Source organism: Budorcas taxicolor, chromosome 20, assembly GCF_023091745.1.
Source record: "Budorcas taxicolor isolate Tak-1 chromosome 20, Takin1.1, whole genome shotgun sequence".
Lineage (NCBI taxonomy): Eukaryota > Metazoa > Chordata > Mammalia > Artiodactyla > Bovidae > Budorcas > Budorcas taxicolor.
The window spans coordinates 60,336,036-60,358,929 of NC_068929.1; the positions used below are offsets into that span (position 1 = coordinate 60,336,036).

Below are 22,894 nucleotides of genomic sequence, written 5' to 3' on the forward strand. Positions count from 1 at the left end.
GGTTTGGGTAGGGAGATATTTGGCATTTCCTTTTTTCCAACCGATTGATAATTTTTCCTTTCCAATCAAGTTGCCATATTCCCCTTCCAGCTTTTTTTTTGTTTTTGCTGAACCATCAAAAGGTGGGTTAGGGAACTGAAGATATAAACTGTGAATGTAATGATTTTTACTTACCTGCTAATTTTTAGCCAAAGACAATGAGCTAAGGGGAATGACACAGCCATGGGTGCAACTTTGACAGCAGCAGCAGTGACCTGATGTGTTCTCTATTGCAACAGGAAGCAAGTTTCTCCCTCACTCTTGAGTTTCCCCATCTGAACATCAGGCTATTCTGGCCAGGGAATTAAATGAGGCTAAACCCGATTACCAACATATTGCTTTATTTCTTGGTGGTAGTAAGTTAAGGCTTTCTAGAGTCATACAGCACGCAGTGATTTGAACATTAGAATTAAAACAACAACAACAACAACAATGAGCATTCAATTTAGCAGAGGCAGGAAGGAAGCAATGTTTAAAAACAGGTAAATTTCCTAGTGAGGCTTTTTGCATGGTCTCTAAAAATCTGCTGAGCTGTTTCCCCAGGAACCACTGTCATAGATTCATACAACAAGGGGAAGCGGAATGGGTGAAGAGCAGACTGGGAGAAAGACAGCAACGGGAAAGATAGGGCATGCCGGGTAAACAGTGTGAAGGCTGGCTTTGTCTCACGTTTGGAAGACAGTGTAGGTGCTATGGTCAAGAGGTGGTGATAAAGATATTTGGAATGGGACACCCCCTTTCTGGTTGTGTGAGCCATTTTGAATCTTTTCTCTTATTCCAGGAATATTACATTGGCTCACTTGGAAGATCTCAGTACCAAGGGTTAAGGATGATCCTCTGTGACTTATATTCCCAAGCTTTGAACAGAGTCACAAGTCACACAACAGGGGAATGCTATCTTCGATCCCTTTCATGGTTCCAAACGTTGTGACTAGATACTCTCCCCAGCCAAACAATTCCTTTCTCCCTGCGGCACGCGGCATTGGCTGCACCTCCAAGTTGCTGACGGTGTTGACTGGAGAGGTGGCCATATATCACGTGATGCCATCTCACTGCTGTCTCCTTCTCAAAATAAGACAAAGACACGCAGGGAGCCTAGCATGGGAGTGCAGCTGTCAAGTGGTATATAGGCTGGATATGAAACTGTTCCATGTGCTTGGCTTGGAGACACCAGGTTCTGGGTGTGGAGGGTGGGTTCTCTGAGAAAGAAATGAATGAACTGTTTGGAAAGTGAAGGAGGAGGGGTGTTGCCAGAGAATAATTTAAGAGAAGTCATGGGCTTAGTAACAGAAATCAATGAAAATGACATGAAAACAAGCAGTGGGATTGTTGGCATCCTGACTTTGCATGAATGAGGATAGCAAATGGATTTGCATCCAAATAGGACCATTTCACATTTGTACTTGGCAACAGCTTTAATGTTGGATATCAAAGTCTTAGCTGGTGGACCAGCGCCTATGTCTTATCAATGTGTTCCCTCTTCCATTTGTGGGGCACTTTTGAGTGGACAAGATTTAAACTACCTGGAAATCTGCTCTACATATTTGAGGAAGGACAAGCAGACATCACAGGGGAGGCACACAAGGTGGCAATCTGCCCACGTCAACACTTATGACTTAACCCCAACAGGCTTCACGTGATGCAATCTGGATGCCCAAGAAAATAAATAGATGAGAAAACAGAAATGCGATCTGAATGACAAAGAACCGAGGCGTCCGTTCCTGCCAGCTGCAGGGCAGATGTGTGCGTGTATGCTACATGTGCAGCGACAGGGATTTGAAAAACCCTGGAGGACACGTGTTTTCCTGGGCCTCCCTTGTTAATTAAAAATTGTGAGTGTCTTCCCTCCTACTTGGAAACACTCAGAAAGATCAACCTGACTGGGGGAGGTGGGTTTTGCTGTGATTAGGAATTCCATCACCTCCGTGCGATGGGGTGGAGTGGGGTGATGCCAAAAGCATGTGTGTACAGAAGCCGTCCATCTGGCTGGGCAAGAGAAGATGACCAAGAGACTCGCTCATCAAAAGAAACAAACTGTGAATGCCACTCAGATTAGGGAGAAGAATATACAGGAGCCTGGGGTTGGCACGCCTCCTGAGAGCACTCACAGAATAGATATCCTTGGAAGAGGTAGATGCCTCTTGTGTTGCCAAGGAGCTTGGGTTTACTGACATCTCTTGTTCCCTCGATTCTAAAATAGCCATGAAGCTCATCCTTGATTAGATCCGAGGAAGTCCTCTGATTCAGGGCTGGAAGCAGAAGCCCAGAGAAGTCAAGTGCTTTGCCCAAGGTCACACAGCTAGTAAGTGCTGGAGCGGGAGTGGGGTGGGAGGAACAAGGCAGGTCTCTTCCTTCACCCTGTTAACTGCTGCAAGTGATCCTTTAAGAGGGTTTATAAGTGCTGTGTATATAGCAGGTGCTGTGACATTTATTTAACAAGAATTTTGCTTGGGTATGGGATGGGAGAGTATGCTTTAGGCCAGTCAAGCAGTTTAAAGAGGAGGAGGTGTGGAGGGCAGTATTACTCTGACGATTTGTTGTTACTGTAGGAGAGGGAGGGGTAGGGTTGGAGGGATGGGGTGCAGAACTCCGGGGATGTGGCCAGGAGGAAAGAAACTGAAAGGGGGGCGTTCTTAAAGACATTGCAGTCAGCTTTCTGAGGTACATGTTTTTGAGAAGAGACGCCACCAATGACCTGATTCCCCCCACATAAAACCGTTGTCTGGAATAGAAATGGGGCTCCCTCACCCTCCTTTCCTAGCCCTCTGTTGCCCGTGAAAACTAGCAAGAAGAAAAGCCAAATCTTTAAAAAGAACCTTCCTGGAAGAAAGAAGCTGTTCCGAGTGGGTGTCGGTGCTTACACAGGCTGCTCTGAAAAAAACAAAACAAAAAAACCAACGTGTTCTGTTCAGGTCTGTACGGCGACAGCGACGGCGGGAGCTGTCCCTTCAGAAGAAAGCAGGGTTGGTGTGCTCGATGACGCAGCGCTTGCAGTGGCGTTTCACGAAGCGCAGCGCCTCCACGGACACCTCGCAGTCCTGCACGTTCAGCATCTGCAGGTCGAAGCAGTTGGCCGCCACGATCTGCAGGCCCTGGCCCGTGATGCTCTCGCAAGACTTGAGGCTGAGGCGCTTGAGATTGAAGCAGTTCAGGGCCAGGCACTCCAGGCCCGTGTCGGAGACCAGAGGGCATTTGCCGATGTCCAGGGACTTGAGTTTGGCGCAGTTCTTGGCAAGGTACTCCAGGCCGTGGTCCGTGATGCCCTCGCAGCCCCTGGCGTTGAGGTAGCGCAGCTTGCCGCAGTACTTGGCCACGTAGCGGATGCCCACATCGGTGACCCGGCCGCAGTGCGCGATGCTGAGGTACCGCAGGCGGGACTCCAGCTTGGCGATCTCGCGCAGGCCGAAGTCGCTGACGAAGCGGCAGTCGCTGACGCTCAGCTCCTTGATGGAGGCGCAGTAGATCATCAGATAGCGGAGGCCCTCGTCGGTGAGGCGGACGCAGCGCCGCAGGTACAGGTGGGTCAGCTGCGTGCAGTGGGCCGCGATGGTGTGCAGGCCTTCATCTTCCAGCACGAAGCAGTCCGTCATGTCCAGGTAGCGGATGGAGATCTGTTTGCCGTGCAAGGGGGACAGTTTAATGGAGGCCTCGCGGGTCAAGCTGATGCAGGTCACCTTGGAGCATCCTAGACGGAGAGACAGAACACACGCTCAGAACGACCTCAGGGAATGGGGAATAGTGGGGGGCTCCTGAATAGACTCCTACCCAACTCTGGATTTGGGTCCCCATGTTTCCCCCTTCCCTTCCTGGCCCCTCAGGAAAAGGAACGCAAGAATGGGCTTTCCATGTTCATTTCATCATTTAACTACTCTGGGCTTAAGAGGCTTTGGGGTTTTAGAATGAGAAAGATGTGTTCCAATGCTAGATCCATCAATGGTTGGCCTGACGTTTGGGCCTATCGGTCCTTCTAAGTAGGTACTTTGCTTTAAAATAAGGGTGTTCTGCTTCCCTGTAAGGTGGCTGTAAAGAAGACATGAGACCATGTGTGTAAATATCGCATCCTGGTTCTGGAAAGTTCAGGAAGCTCCGTTCTTACCCTGCAGTGGTCTGGTAGCTCTCTGATCCAAAGAAGTGAGATAGGAAATAGAAGGCTGCACCATGACTGGGGTTTGACAGAAAGAGCACTGGCTTGGGAGTCACAGTCGATCTCAGGCCTACTTTTTATGGTCTGAGGCAGGAGGCTTAAGTTTTCTGAGTCTCAAGACTCTCCCCTGAAATGGGAGTGAGTAGCTGGTATGCCTATAACTCTGGGGATATAATAATGAGGATGCAACCAGGTAATCGATATGGGATATACTTTGAAAACCGTGGGAAATATATGTCATTAGTCTAACAAAGTGACCCTCTAGGGATTCAGTTCTACCTTCTCTGGTCCAGGAAGAACAAAATCGGATTATCCTCTATCCCTTCAACCAGTTTGTCCTGCTTTTACCTGCCACGATCTATTTTCACAGCTGCCAGACACATTCTGGAACAGTACTCCTGTCATGCTCAAGGCCGTCTCACTACAAGTGTAAAAGCTAACGTCTAAAGGGGCCCTCCAAGGACCTGCACCCCTGGGCTCTTATGTCTTCCCCCTCTTCCAACCCCACTGGCCTCTTTGCTAGTTTCCAGATGGCTCAGGTGCCTCCCTGCCTCAGCAACTGTGCACTAGACAGGACATCCCTGGATAATGCCCTGGGTCACCCCCACTTTCTTAGGTTTCAGAGCAAATGTTATTTTATAGGACAACTTTTTGTGAGTCATCCTGAAAGAACTAGTACCCCCTGCCTGACTCCCATTTATTTTCAGCATTCATTATCACTTTGAGGCATTATATTTTTATTTATTCACTTTTATTCACATTTATTTATGTGTTTGCTGTCCTCATGGAATGTAAGTTCCTAAGAAAAAAGGACTCACACTCTTCACTGCTGTATCCCTAATACCTGGTTCAGAGCTGGTTCTCACTAAGCACCTGTTCAATGAATGAATGAATGAATGAATGAATGATTTATAGAGTGTATACAGTCCCTATATATCAGGGCTTCTCTGCTAGCTCAGTTGATAAAGAATCTGCCTGCAATGTAGGAGACCCCAGTTCAATTCCTGGGTCGGGAAGATCTGCTGGAGAAGGGATAGGCTACCCACTCCAGTATGGTAAAGAATCTGCCTGCAATGCGGGAGACCTGGGTTTGATCCCTGGGTTGGGAAGATCCCCTGAAGAAGGGAAAGGTTACCCACTCCAGTATTCTGGCCTGGAGAATTCCATGGACTGTATAGTCCGTGGGGTCATAAAGAGTCAGACGCAACTGAGTGCACTTTCACTTTCCTTCACTTTCATAGTCTTTTATAGGAAAACCTGATGGGATAATCCAACTTCCAATATTTAAATATCCTCAGGATTGTGATCGAGGCTGAGGTATATCTAACATTGATAAACCAACTATTTTATAGTTAATTATAATGCCTTTTATTTCTGTTGAAAGATAACGTTTACAACATGCTTTTTATAAACATTTGAGAAAATGTTTATTGATTTTCTTGATTCTTTTTTTTTTCAGTTGATTCTTTAAACGATCCGTTTTCTAGATAAGAAAATTAGTACTCAGGAAGATATCTTTAGATGCCTCTCTAAACCTTGTTTCTAAACTCCCTTCCCCTAAATGCGTGGGAATAAATTTTATATGTATATATTTATACCATATATTATATAACTATCATATATTTTATGACATATGAAACACTCATTTCATTATATATTTCAGTTCATTGTCTATTACTATTTAAAATGTGTACACAGTTTATTTTAATATATGAACATACATCATTAATATACATAGCCAAATACATCATATAAATGTATATGCATACGTATATTTCCTTCCATTACATAGAATGTACATATACTTTTCATTTTCTCTCTCTGCTACCCAAATCCCTCTGCCGCTCTAAAGCCAGGTGCCTCACTTCCGCAGCTCTGTGCCTTGGCTGATGAGGTCATCTCCAAGCCTTCTAAGCAACCACGTGATAGTGTTAACGGGGACTTTCCTCCCACTCCTGGCAGGCTGCCCAGGAAACTCTTATAATATAAAATTCAGGTCCTGGGAATAATGACATTCAGAAGCCATGTGCTACCAAGTCGAAGAATTTCAGGAAGGAGCAAAGCATACACCCCAGCACTGGAGAACAAAGATGTGGCTTGTCAGAGGCTGTGCGCACAACTCCAGGGGGCTCTGTGGTTTTGCAGAAGGTGGTTGGTACCCCTCAAATGTCGCTCTGAACTCTCCCTTTCTGTTTTGAAGTTCTTGTTTTACACTGACTGCGATCCTGCCTATGCTGAATCTGTACGTTCACATAGTGGCTGCCCATCTGTCATGACATGACGGTGAAGGCACTTTAAGATCACAGGACAACTTTGTTCCTAAGCTCTTAGTTCCAGTTTCCTATTTAAGAAAGAAGTATCCAGTAAAACCTGCTGCACTCCAGGAAGGATACTCTATTCGGTCCAGGGAAATATTTGTCTGCACTTTGAAACCAAACCCCAATTTAATGAAATACTAGCTTAGCTCAGTTTTGATGAAGACACTATTTTGATATGCTTGCATCATTTTAGGTCAATCATTTTAAATTTCAGCTTTAGCCCTTTTATAGATTTGCTAAGTTTGGGTTGAAAATAAACTGATTCATGGCTCAATGGGTAATATCTGTGGCCAGTGGATGCATGTATATATTACAGACTTGCAGAGAACATGAGAAATCATTTCCTTTGAACTACATTTTTTAAAGATGAGGCATCTCAGATTCAGGGAGATTATATGACTTGTACAGTCAGACTAGAGAGAATTTTCCTGATCCATGACTTCTAATATAGCAGGGATGGTAAGAAATGACTAAGAAATAGCATGCAGTTGATGCATTGCATGAGAGATGTATGATAGATGTGCCAGCGTGAAGTGAGCAGTTAGACACTGGGGCACCGTAAGTCTTGGGAGTGGGGGATTCTTGGACGAGAGAAATAATTTGAATGCACAAATATGGAACCCAGGTAGTATAAAGTAATAGCAGGAGCAAATTCAAGGGACAGGAAAGCATGGAAGCAGAGGGGGAGTGAGCAGTATTCACGGGATAAAACACAGGATTTATTCTGTGTGGCAGCTAAGATGGGAATAATCCACTGGGATCGGATCTTGGGGGCCTGTCTTACCATGCAGGATAAGGAGTAGGGATATTACACAACCGAGAGTGGACAGTATGGGTTGAACAAATCTGGGGCTATCTTGAATTGATCCCAGATTTGGATCAGCTTTCACAAAAATGCTCATTACCACCTTCTCTCATTATTGGGTAATAATACTCTGGGCTATAAAAGGATGATATCAACAAAGTCCAACTACTGCCTCCTAAGTGTGTTACTGAATGAAACACACATGAGAGGACTTAACATGAATGAACTCATCTAGTCCTCCCAACCAACTCAGTTTTACTGATGAGGAAGTTTCAGTCACTGCACTATAGCTTTCTGAGTGCTTGTTCAGAGGAGTCACCAATGACAACTCTGTTTGAACCCTTTAGAAATCAAGATGACTGGGGCTTTGAAACTCCTCTGTTCAAGGAATTACATTATCACAAAGTACAGATATAAACTATGCCTCATTTTTGCCCATATAAAACTCATAATGAATTGAGAATACACAAGTACCCAGTTGCAAAACCGAGCAATGCTCTACCTGCTTACACTAAAAATGCAGACACCTGGGAGGATACCCTCAGCTTCCCGGGGGTCAGGCAGGAAAGGCTTTACTTAGGGGACGCTTGCACCGGGCCTCCAGCAATGAGACATCTGTTAAGGTTTTGGGGGAGGTGAGAGGGGGCAGAGGAGGGAATGGCATGCAGGTCAGAGAGATGCCCACACATCAGAGTGTGCATAGGCATGGTGTACTTGGGAAATTCCAATGGTTCCAGGAAACACAGCATTCAGGTTACTAGGGGCAGGGTGAGATTTGAACCTAGAAAGAGCAGCTCATGAAGTGCCATATATGCTTTGCTAAGCAACTTTATTCCCACATGTCAAGATGAGGAATTGGGAGATTTCATGCAGGGAAATGAAGGGTTAGCTTCCCAGTTTGAAAACATTCCTCTGGACCTTGGTTGTGTAGAAGGTGTATTGATGGAGTTGAGGTGGGTGTAAGGCCAGTGATAGGCAAGCATGCATCCAGGCAGGCAGGCAGAAGAGAGGGGGTGGACTTAACATTCTGGGGGAGTAGAATCACCTGGACAGGATTCAACTGGTCTCATATAACAGATCAGGAAGAGTAGTAAGGAGGACTCCCAGGTCTCCAAGTATAGAGGAACCTTTGGAAGCAATTTCACTTGTAATAATCATAAGAGTTAAACTTTAAAAATTGGTTAGTTGTAATATATTCTTTTGATGTTTAAAGATGTTATTAATTGTGATGGTTAATTTTATGCATCAACTTGACTAGGTGACAAAGTGCCAAGATATTTGGTTAAACCTTATTTCTGGGTGTGCCTGTGAGCATTTTTCTGGATAAGATTAACATTTGAACCAGGAGACTAAGTCAGGCAGACTGCCCTTCCCAGTGCATATGGTTGTTGTTGTTCGGTGGCTGAGTCATTCTTTGCCACCCCATGGACTGCAGCATGCCAAGCTTCCCTATCCTTCACTGTCTCTGGAGCTTGCTCAAACTCATGTCCATTGAGTTGGTGATGCCATCCAGCCATCTCATCCTTTGTCGTCCCCTTCTCCTCCTGCCTTCACTCTTTCCCAGCCTCAGGGTCTTTACCACTGAGTCAGTTCTTTGCATCAGATGGCCAAAGTGTTGGAGTTTCAGCTTCAGCATGAGTCCTTCCAATTAATATTCAGGACTGATTTTCTTTAGGATTGACTGGTTTGATCTCCTTGTAGTCCAAGGGACTCCCTAGAGTCTTCTCCGACACCATAGTTCAAAAGCATCAATTCTTCAGTGCTCAACTTTCTTTATAGTCCAACTCTCACATCCATACATGACTATTGGAAAAACTATAGCTTTGACTAGACAGATCTTTTTTGGCAAAGTGATGTCTCTGCTTTTTAATATGCTGTTTAGTAGGTTTGTCATAGCTTTTCTTCCAAGGATCAAGCGTCTTTTCATTTCATGGCTCCAGGCACCATCTGCAGTGATTTTGAAGCCCAAGAAAATAAAGTCTCACTGTTTCCACAGTTTCCCCATCTACTTGCCATGAAGTGATGGAACCAGATGCCATGATCTTTGTTTTTTGAATATTGAGTTTTAAGCCACCTTTTTCATTCTCCTCTTTCACTTTCATCAAGAGGCTCTTTAGTTCCTCTTTGCTTTCTGCCATAAGGGCAGTATCATCTGCATATCCGAGGTTGTTGATATTTCTCTGGGCAATGTTGATTCCAGATTGTGCTTCATCCAGCCTGGCATTTTGCATGATATACTTTGTATATAAGTTAAATAAGCAGGGTGACAATATACAGTGTTAACATACTCCTTCCCTATTCTGGGACCAGTCTGTTGTTCCATGTCCAGTTCTAACTGTTGGTTCTTGACCTGCATACACATTTCTCAAGAGGCAGGTAATCTATCTCTCTCTCTCTCTCTCTCTCTCTCTCTATATATATATATATATATATATGGGACATATATATATATATATAACTGGGACATATATATAAAACTCCTCATATATATGTAACTGTCCCATACATATATATGGAACATATATACACACACATGTATATACATATAAAGCTAAGTAGCTCAGTCGTGTCCGACTCTTTGCGACCCCGTGGACTGTAGTTCACCAGGCTCCTCCGTCCATGGGATTCTCCAGCAAGAATACTGGAGTGGGTTGCCATTTCCTTCTCCAGGGGATCTTCCCGACCCAGGGATCGAACCCAGGTCTCCCGCATTGCAGGCAGATGCTTTAACCTCTGAGCCACCAGGGAAGCCCGTATATACATATATGTATATATACACACACATACACTGTTGCTTCTATTTCTCTGGAGAACCGTGTTGTCTAGTCAGTCAGTTGTGTCTGACTCTTTGCAACCCCATAGACTATTGCTCTCCAGGCTCCTTTGTCCATTGGATTCTCCAGGCAAGAATACTGGAATGTGTTGCCATTTCCTTTTCCAGAGGATCTTCCCCACCCAGGGATTGAACCCGCGTCTCTTGCGTTAGCAGGCAGATTCTTTACCACTGAGTCACCAGGGAAGCCCTGGAGAACCATGACTAAACATTAATAAAAGGTAATAAGTGATAATGAATAAATGCTAGGGCTAGTTATAGTAACTTTCAGTGACTTTTAAAGATAACTTTCAAGGCGGGCATGCTAGGGATGGGAAGGGCAGTCTCATGTTCTCTGGGGAAATTAAGCTCTAGATCAGCCAAGCTCTATACTCAGTGGCAAGGATATTGCCACTGAGAAGGTGGCCACTGTCAGAGGCTAGTTGCGAGAACCAAGGGGGAATAAGTGCAGGTGAAATCACAGTTTCTAGATTCCCTCAGAACTGGAGGGCACCGTTCGGAGGTGGTGACACAAATCCACCCTTATGACTTGTTGGGTCGTTTGAGTTCATCTACCTGAAAATACCCACCACCATTCCTGCCAGTATCTAGAATTCTGTGCTCTCAGTAAGTTAGAGATTCCCCCGTTTACACAGTCTTTGTTTACACAGATATCCAGGTCAGGTTGATAGGGAGAAGCTTGATACATAACGGTTAGCACAGGGGCCAAGCAGGGTCCACTCACTCAAGCTAGAAGCCCAGAAATTTCCATTCCCAAACAGCCCAAGCAGTTTCTGCATTTCCGAACCTCGAAAGAAGTCCAAAGACAAAATGCAATTTACTTGCAGCCTGTCCTGAGGGTGCATGGGGGGGAGCCCCTTTAACAAAGATGGGGATTCCAAAACGGAGTCATTTTCTAATCTAAGAAAAATAAAAGAAAATGAGGTGTTTATAAAAGAGGCCCACAGGGTTCAGAACCTTTGAATGTTAAAGAATCCAATCCCTTAGTTCCCCCACCCCTGTTCTTTTTTTTTTTTTTTAAGAAGAGAAAAGACATCTAGGGAAAGCTGTGAACTGTCCCAAATCACAGACTTTTGAAGCTAGTTCCCACCGCATCATAATGCTTTCTTTTTCCAGAATTCCTTGGCGGGGAGGGGGAGGGGGGAAATGTAAGAAAACCTCTTCGTTTCCTGCTTCTTTATGCCAACAGCTGCTCACGACTAACTGAACATACGGTTTCCATGGCTTTGTGCTGGAGCCAACTCAAGGAGGGGAGCAGGGAAAGAATGTACGAGAAATAATTGACTGTCATCGGAAATATTTTCAGATGTCGGTTTTCAAAAGAGAGAGTGAGCTCTGAGAGCTGACTTTTACCTCAGGTTTTGTTAGAGGATATCGTTTACCTCAGATGCTGGTAAACCCCCAACTCTATTTCTTTGCCTGTTCAGTGGTTTTTACTTTCGACCCCTCCCCAGCAGTCCCTGAGGTTGTGGCTCGCGCTGCTCATTTCTTTAACTCCCAGTTGCATCTCACACACTCCAGCCTCTCAAATGTGCGTCTTTTGACTGGGTAGCGGATGAGATAAAGAAAGGCTGTTAGTCTGGCTGGATCCCCGTCTGGCGCCTCAGTGCGAGTCTGGGCTTTAATTCTTCCTGCCTGTGAGAGGTCTGCAAGCAAAGCAGCCATGCTGGGAGTTCCTTCATTTTGAAAAAAGCACTAAAGGGCTTCCCTCATAGCTCAGTTGGTAAAGAATCCGTCTACAATGCAGGAGACCCTGGTTCGATTCCTGGGTCAGGAAGATCTGCTGGAGAAGACCTTTTTCTGGAGAAGGCTACCCACTCCAGTATTCTTGGGCTTCCCTTGTGGCTCAGCTGGTAAAGAATCCACCTGCATTGCGGGTGACTTGGGTTTGATCCTTGGGTTGGGAAGATCCCCTGGAGAAGGGAAAGGCTACTCACTCCAGTATTCTGGCCTGGTGAATTCTATGGACTGTATAAGTCCATGGGGTTGCAAAGAAGAGGACACAACTGAGCAATTTTCACTTCACTTTCAAAGGCTTCACTTGGTGGGCCCTACCCTTGCACTCTGTAATTAAGAATACTGCTTGATGGCAGAGGCCAACACAGTACTGTGAAATGATTTTCCTTCAATTTAAAATAAATAAGTTTGGGAAATAAAAGAATATTGCTTGAGAAAAGATGCAAAAGCAACCCAAGGCTGAGGGAGGGTAGGAGTGAAATATGAGAAGACTCTTAGCCATGATGGATTTTTCCCAATGTCTGCAAAATTTCAAGCCATGGTGACCACAGGACACAGCACAGAATCAGCTTAAACACAGCTCTCAGGCTCCATGTGACAGTGACCAGTGGATGTCAGGTCAGTTTGTAAACTACTTCCGTTTCAGCTAGAGAGCTGGCTCTCATTTATCCGTGATTAGATACTTAGATCCCATTATCCATGGTTTGTGCTTCCCTGCTGGCTCAGATGGTAAAGAATCTGCCTGCAATGTAGGAGACCCTGCTTCGATCCCTGGGTCAGAAAGATCCCCTGGATAAGGGAACAGCAACTCACTCCAGTATTCTTGCGTGGAGAATTCCAAGGACGGAGGAGCCTGGTGGGCTACAGTCCAGGGGAATCTCAAAGAGTCAGATATGATTGAGCGACTACCACCACCACCACCTATCTATGGTTGCTCTGAAATTACTTTGAGAATTATGGGGAGGAAAGACACACTTGACAGTCACACTAACTTGTGGGACTTGCCTAGCTGCTCCAGTGGTTAAGACTTCATCTTCCTATGCAGGTTCCATCCCTGGTCAGGGAGCTAAGCTCTCACATGCTTCTTGGGCAAGAAACCAAAGCATAAATCAGAAGCTATATTGTAACAAATTCAATGCAGACTTTTTAAAAGGTTCACATCAAGAAATAAAACACAAAAGGCACACTAACTTGAATTGCCAGACATAAGATGCCTCTAACTCCTCTAAGAAGTTGACATTATTTGACAAAAGGGATACCTCTGGCCCCCAGAATCATCGTTCCATAAAGACAGTTTTACAGGAAGAAGAGTCACCCTGCTGAGCCCTGAATATCACAAAGGGACCTTTCCCAGGTGTCAGCGTCCTCTCCTGCTTTGGGAGGATGCGCTGGGAAGGGTCCACGGATGGCCACGTACCTGACACATCCAGGTGCTCCAGGTTGGGACAGAGGGACACCACGTCGAAGACTGCCTCATTGGAGATGTTGTAGCAGCCGGAGACTTCCAGCCGCCGGAGCTCCGGGCAGCACTGGGCAATGGTGTAAAGACCTCGGTCCGTGAGCCGCCTGCAGCCACTGACACTTAGGGTTTCCAGCATGAGACAGACGTTGGGTGTGTCCTGACAGAGTCTGCGGGTCAGCACCTTGAGGGCGCGGTCCACGTTGATGGTCTCGCCCGTCAGGCGGATAGTCCTCCAGAGGCGCGGGTCCCAGGCCAGGTTGTACCAGCGGCGGCACACGCGCGCGCAGCGGCACAGCTGGTTGGTGGGCAGGAAGGAGAAGACCTGCACCATGGCGTGGTCCGGGAGCCGCTCGATGCTGGCCTGCTCCTTCTGGGGCCTGGAGGCCAGCCGGATGAGCGGGTGGGTGAGGCGGGTCGGGGGCGGGGAGTGGACCATGGCCACCGTCTCCCCGGTGATGGAGGACGAGGAGGTGGACGAGCCCCTTCCATTCTGAAATCCCGGCAGGTTGGGTGGACATATCAGGGCTGGGCTGGGCGTGCTCAGTGTGCGCATGCTCAGGTCGGAGTCTGGCAAAGGACAGAGAACAAAGGGTTAAGGATGGACGGGGCGGGGCGCGGGAGGAGGCAGGGAGGTGGCACCCTGTCCACTGACATCCTTCCTGGGCAGACGCGGGCTCAATCCGTGTCACTGGAAGCAAGCGCCCATGCAAGTTATCCCCATTAAGAAAAGGGCTAATTCTTCACTATCTCCACCGGGGTGGGCAAACTATCTCTAAAGGGTCAGATAAGAAATAGTGGAAGCACTGCAGGCCATCTGGGTTCCATCCCTGTTGCAATTACTCAGTCCTGCTGTTTTAGTGCAAAAGCTGCCATAAACAACACGAAAACGAGCCCAGCCGTCCTGGCTATTTTTCCATAAAACTTGTTCTGTAAAAACAGATCAGCCGACTTGGCTCCAGGGTTATAGTTTGCTGACCTCTGATCTACATTAACGGTGATTATCTAAAGGGCACAACTCCAAAGTTTCATTATTTCTACACTGGGAGAAGAAAGCTCATATATTGTGAACACAAGCTGATTTACTCTGGTTAGGCAGATGCTTACGCTTCATTTATAAAGCAGAGGAATGCATTTTACAAAGGAGAAGACTGGTCAGTGGGGAGAGAGCATTAGCTATCTTTGCCCTCACCTGCCCCTTAGTGTCCAGCTCCACCCGCCCCCCCCATCTTTTGATAATGGTCCCCCAAACTCTGTGATCTGGGTTCTGGAGAGCCACCCTGCTTCCTTCCTCTGTTAGACTAGGCACTTCAGATGGTATTTGCAGTCCTCGAGTATCTGTGGCAATATTTATTTTTCTTTCTTATCAATAATTCTTCCCTTTGCATTTGAATAATGTGACTTTCTTTTGTTCCTTGGAACCAAAAAGGTCACTTGATGAAGAAGTAAATGGTTTTTAAATTTATGAGGGATTGAGAGACCTTTAGAATGCTGCTTTAAGAAGTCTGCTCATTTCATATCCCTCCCCCAACCTTGATATATATATGGAAGAATTTATTCTGGCACTATATAAATGTTTGTATGTTATACATTTTACTTATTTAGATGGATAGATTCATTTAGGAAGACATTTATTCTTTCTAAATATGTTTATATATTTCATACACATGTGTGAATATATATATATACACACACATGCACACACACATATATTTTATGTATATATATATATATATATATATATAGAGAGAGAGAGAGAGAGAGAGAGAGAGAGAGAGAGACAGAGAGAGTTTACCTCCAAAATACACAATTCTTTACCTGTGAAATAAATGAATTGGTCTAGATAATTTCTAAGTCACTTCCAGCTCTAATTATAGCTCTAAAGACCTAAACAAAAATTCTATCCTTGTGTGCTTTTTCACTTTTTGTATCTTGGGAATTTTCATTCAAACACTTGTCTTTTCAAAGAACTGCCGGTAATAACACATAGAACTTCTGACACAGGACATCTCTGCTGTGTATTTGTAGTTTTCTCATTGATAGATCTTTTTCTATGTTTTCTTTTAAATTTACTTCTCTGTGACCTAACACTCAAGATGCCCTACACAGGTCACCACTTTTCTCCTGGAGCATCTTTGAATTACTGTCTGCCCCTCCCTCAGCCCCATACACTTACAGACACACCTTGTCTGCCTCTTGAAGTACCAAACCTTTTGTGACTGAGTGCAACTGCCGCCCTCTCTAAGAACAGTTGGGCTTCCAATGGCACCCCACTCCAGCACTCTTGCCTGGAAAATCCCATGGACGGAGGAGCCTGGTGGGCTGAAGTCCATGGGGTCGCTGAGGGTCGGACACGACTGAGCGACTCCACTTTCACTTTTCACTTTCATGCACTGGAGAAGGAAATGGGAACCCACTTCTGTGTTCTTGCCTGGAGAATCCCAGGGACGGGGGAGCCTGGTGGGCTGCCGTCTATGGGGTCGCACAGAGTCGGACACGACTGAAGTGACTTAGCAGCAGCAGTATAGCTCAGTTGGTGAAGAATCTGTCTGCAATGCAGGAGACCCCAGTTTGATTCCTGGGTCCGGAAAATCTGCTGGAGAAGGGATAGCCTACCCACTCCTATATTCTTGGGCTTCCCTTGGGGCTCAGCTGGTAAAGAATCCTCCTGCAATGTGGGAGACCTGGGTTCGGTTCCTGGGTTGGGAAGATCCCCTGGAGAAGGGAAAGGCTACCCTTTCACAGAATACCACTCCAGTATTCTGGCCTGGAGAATTCCATGGACTGTACAGTCCATGGGGTCGCAAAGAGTCTGACATGACTGAGCGACTTTCACTTCACTAAGAATAGTTCCTTTCTGTCTTTGAGATAAAATGAATTCCTTCCCTTTTGAAATCCCCACCCTTCCTTATACAGGCAAGTGTGAATTTATCTTTCTCTATTGCTTGATTGTATTATTTTTCTCACTTTTGCATCTCTGCCTATGCCCTCATATCCTTTGTCATGTGATTCCGCAGTCTTCCTAGGTAGAGTATATTTCTTCAGTCCAGTGATGTGGGCTTTGGCCATGTGACGTGCTTTGGCTAGCGAATCTTAGGGGATGTGATTTGCCCAAAGCCATTTGTGTGGTTGGGCTTGCCCACCTGTTTCTATCATCACCACGGGAAGAACATCCTCATTTGGTCCACCGACCTTAGAATGACGAGAAGCCCATTACCTCATCAGATGAGCAGACAAAAGCGGCCCCAACCTGCAGCTTAGAGCCAAGCTCAACCAAACCGGGCTGGAGTCAACAAGTGCCCAAATGAACCACAGATGTGTGAGCTGGAATACTGAGGTTTGGGGTGATTTGTAATATAGCACCCCCATGGCAACAGATGATGGATACAACTTTTACTACACTACACACCCCTTTGAGAAAAGGATTGAATCCTCTTTTTCTTTGTGTCCTGGCAGTGCCTGACATGGTTTGTGGTACATACTGCTGCTGTGTGTGCTTGGTCGTGCCGGCTCTTTTGAGATTTCATGGACTGTAGCCCTCTAGGCTCCTCTGTCCATGGGATTATTTTCCAGGCAAGAATACTAGAGTGGGTTGTCGTGCCCTCCTCCAGGCCATCTTCCAGACCCAGGGATTGAACCTGAGCCTCCTGCATTGGCAAACAGATTCTTTACCACTACGATACCAGGGAAGCCTTATGGTACATAGTAGGTGAACACTAATGTCTTGGATTTGAACGGAAGCATTTATATGTTTAAAAAGGATTAATATCTAGCTTGGCATGTACTTTTCTATCCCAGCTGGTATACATACCGCATTTTAAATCATTCATAAGGAAAAAAAATATGCACTTCTCTCTTTTGTAATCAGCTAAAATAAACAGTACATCTTTAAGGAAAACCTTAAGTGTAAACCAATTAAGGGTTTGAAAACTGCCATCCAAGATACCACAGTACTAACCATTATTACATGAACTCCTAGAATTGCCTCTAAAGTTACCATTTTTCTTAGGAGGTTGAGCAACTTCTTTTGGATCAGGGACGAGGGACAATCTTAGGTTTTCAGCTCTGACATTTTAGCAGCTGTGAATGCTCTGAAATCTCTCTCCTGCCTGCCTCTGGTCTGTTCATCTTAAAAGAGAAAGACGCTTAACGGTTCTGCGGAGACCTGTGTAGTTTGATTTGGGCCCTGGAGGAATGGACTCTTCTTATGGTGGGGGTGGAGGTGGATTCCTAAAACCTGCGTCTATAATAGATTCACTTTTCATCTTTCTTTTATACTCCCAGCACTGGATCACAGGAATACATCGGGATTGCCTAGCACTGCTGTGCATTTAGGAAGGCTCTTAGTTTATTTATTTTTTTCCCTTTCTTTTTTTTTTGCCAATAATCATGTCCTGGTATTAATGGAGTCCACACTCATAAAGAGATGGCATTCTGGCAGACCTGTGGGAAACAGTCTGCCCTGGGAGGCTCAGGAGCACAGTAATGGCTCTCCCCTCCAGGTCTTAGCAGCAGGGCCGAGCAGGGGAGTCTAGATTTCAGCCAGGAGAGCTGGATGTCTGCTTTTGCCAGAGCACACACCAGGATTCTCTTGAGTTCTTTGTGCTTATTCTAGTGCGTGCCTAGTCGCTTCAATCATATCCATCTCTTTGCAATCCCATGGACTATGGCCCACCAGGCTCCTCTGTCCATGGGATTCTCCAGGCAAGAGTACTGGAGAGGGTTGCCATGCCCTCCTCCAGGGGATCTTCCTGACCCGGGGATCGAACTCATGTCTCCTGCATTGCAGGCGGATTCTTTACCACTAAGCCACCAGGGAAGCTTATTCTACAGTAGGTCAAAAGTCCTCCGAGAATTTCTGAAAGGATACAGTCTATTGTAATTGAATAAACTGCACTTGATAATTAGAAAAAGGATGAAGAATGATGAGTAATGCTATGGTCTAAATGTTGCTAGCTGTCTCACATTCATATACTGAGTGAATGTTAACTCCTGAAGTGATGGTAGGATGGAGGGTGGGGCCTTTGGGAAGTGATTAGGTCTTGAGAGTAGAACCTTCATGAACCGGCTCAGGGCCCTCATAAAACAGACCCCAGGAATGGGCTCTCACTTCCGCCCTGTGAGGTGACAGTGAGGAGGCAGACTTATGAGGAAGTGGGCCGCCAGAGATACTCAATCTGCCAGCATCTTGATCTGGGACTTCTAAAACTGTGAGAAATACATTTTTCTTCTTTATAAGCCACACAGTCTGTGGTATTTTTCTATAGACAAATAACAACTAGAGATGTTCATGCCCAGATGTTGTCATAAAGTATCTTTTCTTGATACTTTATGTCTCTCTCTCTATATATATAAGGAAATATAAATATATAAATATTTTTTCACTGAACACATGCTCACATACACACATAAACACACATTTTTAATTTGGAAATAAATGTTATTATGGATAAAATACACATAGTTGCCACAGAGTTTCTCTTCCCCCTTGGGACTCAGAGCCATCTATTGCCACAAGGTATGATGTATAATAACAAGAAGTAGTTTTTCCTTACAGAATGATCAAGAGTCCCAGAGTATAAATGCATGTGTGTCAGGAAAAGAGAGTATGGCTTCAGATTCGAAACGAGGACCATGTCTGCGGCCAAGTCGTGTACTGCATGTGCACACAGTCCGGCAGGAGGACCTAGTGCTCTCTTTGCATGCAATTTTTTTCTCCTGTGTCATTTTCAGAGGACTGCCAGCTAAATGGACAATGGCAAGAGCTTCTGTTTTTTCTGATACAGATTAGAAACAAGGATGCTGATCCTTGGACATACACTCGAGAGGAAATGATCAAAGATAAATATTAAGATGATGGAAGAAATTTGGAACCCTTCTCCTGTCCTTATATGACACTGCAAGACAAACAGAAGCAAAAAGAAAGCTGACTTTATTTGAACTCAGAGTATAAATTCAGACTATTTTGTAGGAATGAACATATTTTCATATCTGAATACCTACTCCAAGTGAATTTCTACCTATCTGATGTCTTGAGGGCAAAATCGACCCACTTAGCTTAGCAGTAAGATGGTCCCATTGGGCGACAACACAGAATAACTGAGAGGATATTATCACCACTTTTAATACACTGTATATTTCATATGCATTTATATAAATTAGCCATTACGTTACATCTTTCTTTACTGTGCCCCTAGGCAAATGGTGAGATGCATGGATAATATATGGAAGAACTCTTCCCTGAGATGCATTATTTTGAGTAGCAAAAGTAGCCCTTGCAAAACTGCCTGTGCTCAGTTGCTACATTGTCTCCGATTCTTTGCCACCCCATGGACTATAGCCTCCCAGGCTCCTCTGTTCCTGGGATGTTCCAGGCCAGAATACTGGAGTGGGATGCCATTTCCTTCTCCAGGGGATCGTCTCAACCCAGGGATCAAACCTGCGTCTCCTGCATTGGCAGACAGATTCTTGACCACTAAGCCACCAGGGAAGCCCTTGCAAAAAGTACAAAGTGAAATATACATTTCCAGAAGCTTCTGTCAAGAGTCAAATCTACGATAACTGGAAATGGGCATCATGATGAAATGGCACAGAGTAGCTTGTTTGGAGCCTCCCTTCCCTGTTGCTTCTATGGTATCCACATTGCCATGAGATGCAGGTATCACCCACACAGTGTTCTTGGCGAGAATCACTGCAAACCGGCGTATGCAACAGCCACTTGTATCAATTATTTGAAGATCCAATGTCCCCTGAAATACCAGGACAAGGAATGCTCACACTCTTAGGAGATAAATACATCTTCATAACATCTGAAAAATTTCCAGAGTGTAAAAAGTAGGTGGCTTTTTAAATTTACCAAATGGCTATTTATTCTGCTGACATTCTTTGAGCAAACTTTTTTCCATAATAAGTACATGAATTGATAGGGAACTCAGTTAAAGGTATACTCAATGAATTACTTCATGGTAGGTAGGATGGGTGGGTGAATGGAAGAAAGAATGGACAAACAGACAAAGGTACAAAATGAAAACATTATAAAATCTGCAGAAAGGCATGTTTAGTTACATATAAATATGGAAATGGAAAAGAGGTCATCAATTATGAATATGTAAGACTCTAAGAAAGATAGAGATGAGCACATGTAAATGTCATGAAAGCAGAATGGGGTAATTTATGGAGAAATGAGCAAACCATTTATTTGCAATAAGACATGTATTTTGTGACCTATCTGTTTTTCCTAATTATATCGAGAAGCTGGAAATATCCCCCAAATTTATATATAACACAAAAATGCCCACCACGGATGTCTGCAGGAAAATATACAGAATAAACTGCTAGGGATACACAGCAATAGACATTGGGTATTCAAATGCAGTAGTCTGGGCTGCTGCAGATTCTTGGATTACAGATTTACAGGCAGGAAAGAAAGTGACGATTCATTTACTCATTGGATCATTTAACATACATGGTTACTACTGTCTGAGTGCCCAGTGGGGTCTGGAAGGGAGGAGTTTTTGCATTTGACTAAATTATAAAGTGGGCTTTCCAGGTGGCACTAGTGGTAAAGAATCAGCCTGCCAATGTAGGAGACATTAAGAGACATGGGTTCCATCCCTGGATGGGGAAGATCCCCTGGAGGAGGACATGGATCCCCACTCAAGTATTCTCATCTGGAGAATCCCATGGACAGAGGAGCCTGGCAGGCTCCATAGGGTCCATAGGATTGAACAGAGTCAGACCCGAATGAAGTGACTTAGCACAGAGACACGCAGATTATAAAGGAAATGTTCCTGACCCACTGCCTTTCTGTACCATAGCCCCATTCAAGTATTTCCACAGCAAAGACCCTGCCCTTTTCCAAAAGCCTGTAGCCTTTAGGGAGAGAGAAAAGAAAGACTCTGTTGAGAATGTGTCTGCATCACACAAAATCCAGGCTGGAAAAGGAGAGCAAAGTAGGTCCAAGTCTGAAAAAAATTTCAGTTTTCAGAAGTCTAAGGTAAGGACAATGAAAATATAAAATCTCCCAGTAATTTGAATGAAAGAATATTTGATTTGAATTAAAGAATATGTTTAGCAAAACCTTTTGAATTTTCTCAAAATGAGGCTAATTTTCACTTCCTACAATGGAGATATTATGTCAAATAAATGTAATTATATTTTTTAATACTGATATTTTCATCTGTTGTCTAAAATGAGAGACAGTGAATTCTTCGAAGTTTAAGAACTTGTTGCTCCATTATTAATTTAAAATATTTCCAAGTATGTGATATATGTGTGAACGATATGTTTTATGCTCTTAAATATGTAAAGAACACCCCAAAGTATAGCTGTCTTTTTCTGAGGGGAAAAAACCCTATGTACTTTCCTACTCATGGCTGCAAACATCCTGGAAATTCTGCCTCTTTGGTAATTATAACACAGTATCAAAAATATTCAAGGCATCTCATGCACACATGCTTATTAGACACATTTTCTTCTAACGAGATAGTTGCTTGTTCTGTACAAGTTTTTATTTTCAAACCACTTCTGTTTACACTCTAGGAAGTCATATTTACATTACATTGGCCTTTCAAAGTCAAAATTTACAAAGCTACTCTGCATTTTCCCCCTGTGATTACCAAAACTTTTGTGCAAGATGCTTTCCATTATAAGTTGTCTTTCTGCTCCAGAATTCTTGCCATAAAAAGCAAAGTTTCTTTTCTTAGCTTAAACTCAAGCTTAAAAAAATAGATCCATAAAACCTAGCTTGCGAAAAAAAAAAAAAAAATACAATCTAAGGGATCTTTTTCTTCTTGTTTGATTTCAAAATATTTTCTTTTAATGTGGTTCACATCATATCCACACCCTAAAATTTATTTAAGGTATTGGTTGCTATGAGGCGGAAATTTATACAGACCAGGTTAACCTTGCATTTTACCCAGAAGTTACCTTTAGGACTCCAAGAGTTCTTGCCTGGAGGTCATCCAGAAGGCGGCACCCTCGAGCGGGTGTGCCTGCTAAGTCACTCAGTCGTGTCCGACTCTCGTGACCCCCATGGAGTGTGGCCCGCCAGGCTCCTCTGTCCATGGGATTCTCTAGGCAAGAATACTGGCGTGGGTTGCCATGCCCTCCTCTAGGGGATCTCCCCCACCCAGAGATCGAACCCGTGTCTCCTGCATTGGCAGGCAGGTTCTTCACCACTAGCGCCACCTGGGAAGCCCCATGGCACCCTCAAGATCAGATTAAAGCTAGGGCTTTCTTTTTTTTTTTTTTTCTTAATGGTACAGATGAACTTGTTTGCAGAGCAGGAACAGAGATGCAGATGTAGGGAATGGACACGTAGGTGCGGGGTGTAGGGGGAGGAACTGAGAGGTTGGGATTGATGTATGTGCACTGGTGTGTGTAAAATAGACAGCTAGTGCGGTCTTGCTGTACCTGCTGTATAGCGCAGGGAACTCAGCCCAGTGCTCCCTGATCACCTAGATGGATAGGGTGGGTGGGGGGGAGGTCCAAGGGGAGGGGATATGTGTATACATATAACTGACTTACTTGGTTGTGCAGCAGAAACTAACACAGCATT

At 44.6% G+C, this 22,894-nt stretch overlaps 1 protein-coding gene across 3 annotated transcripts in view; it reads right to left on the reverse strand.

Annotated features, from left to right (window-relative positions):
* Positions 1-373: 373 nt before the first annotated feature.
* The window catches only part of FBXL7 (F-box and leucine rich repeat protein 7), a 449,255-nt gene continuing 426,734 nt past the window's right edge, over positions 374-22,894 (reverse strand). For all 3 annotated transcript variants that reach the window (XM_052659124.1, XM_052659126.1, XM_052659125.1), the window contains 2 exons: positions 13,294-13,905; positions 374-3,724 (listed from right to left, as the gene is read on the reverse strand). In XM_052659124.1, the coding sequence (XP_052515084.1) occupies positions 2,988-3,724; positions 13,294-13,905 (1,349 nt within the window). In that variant the 3' untranslated portion in view covers positions 374-2,987. The remainder of the gene's footprint in view (positions 3,725-13,293; positions 13,906-22,894) is intronic.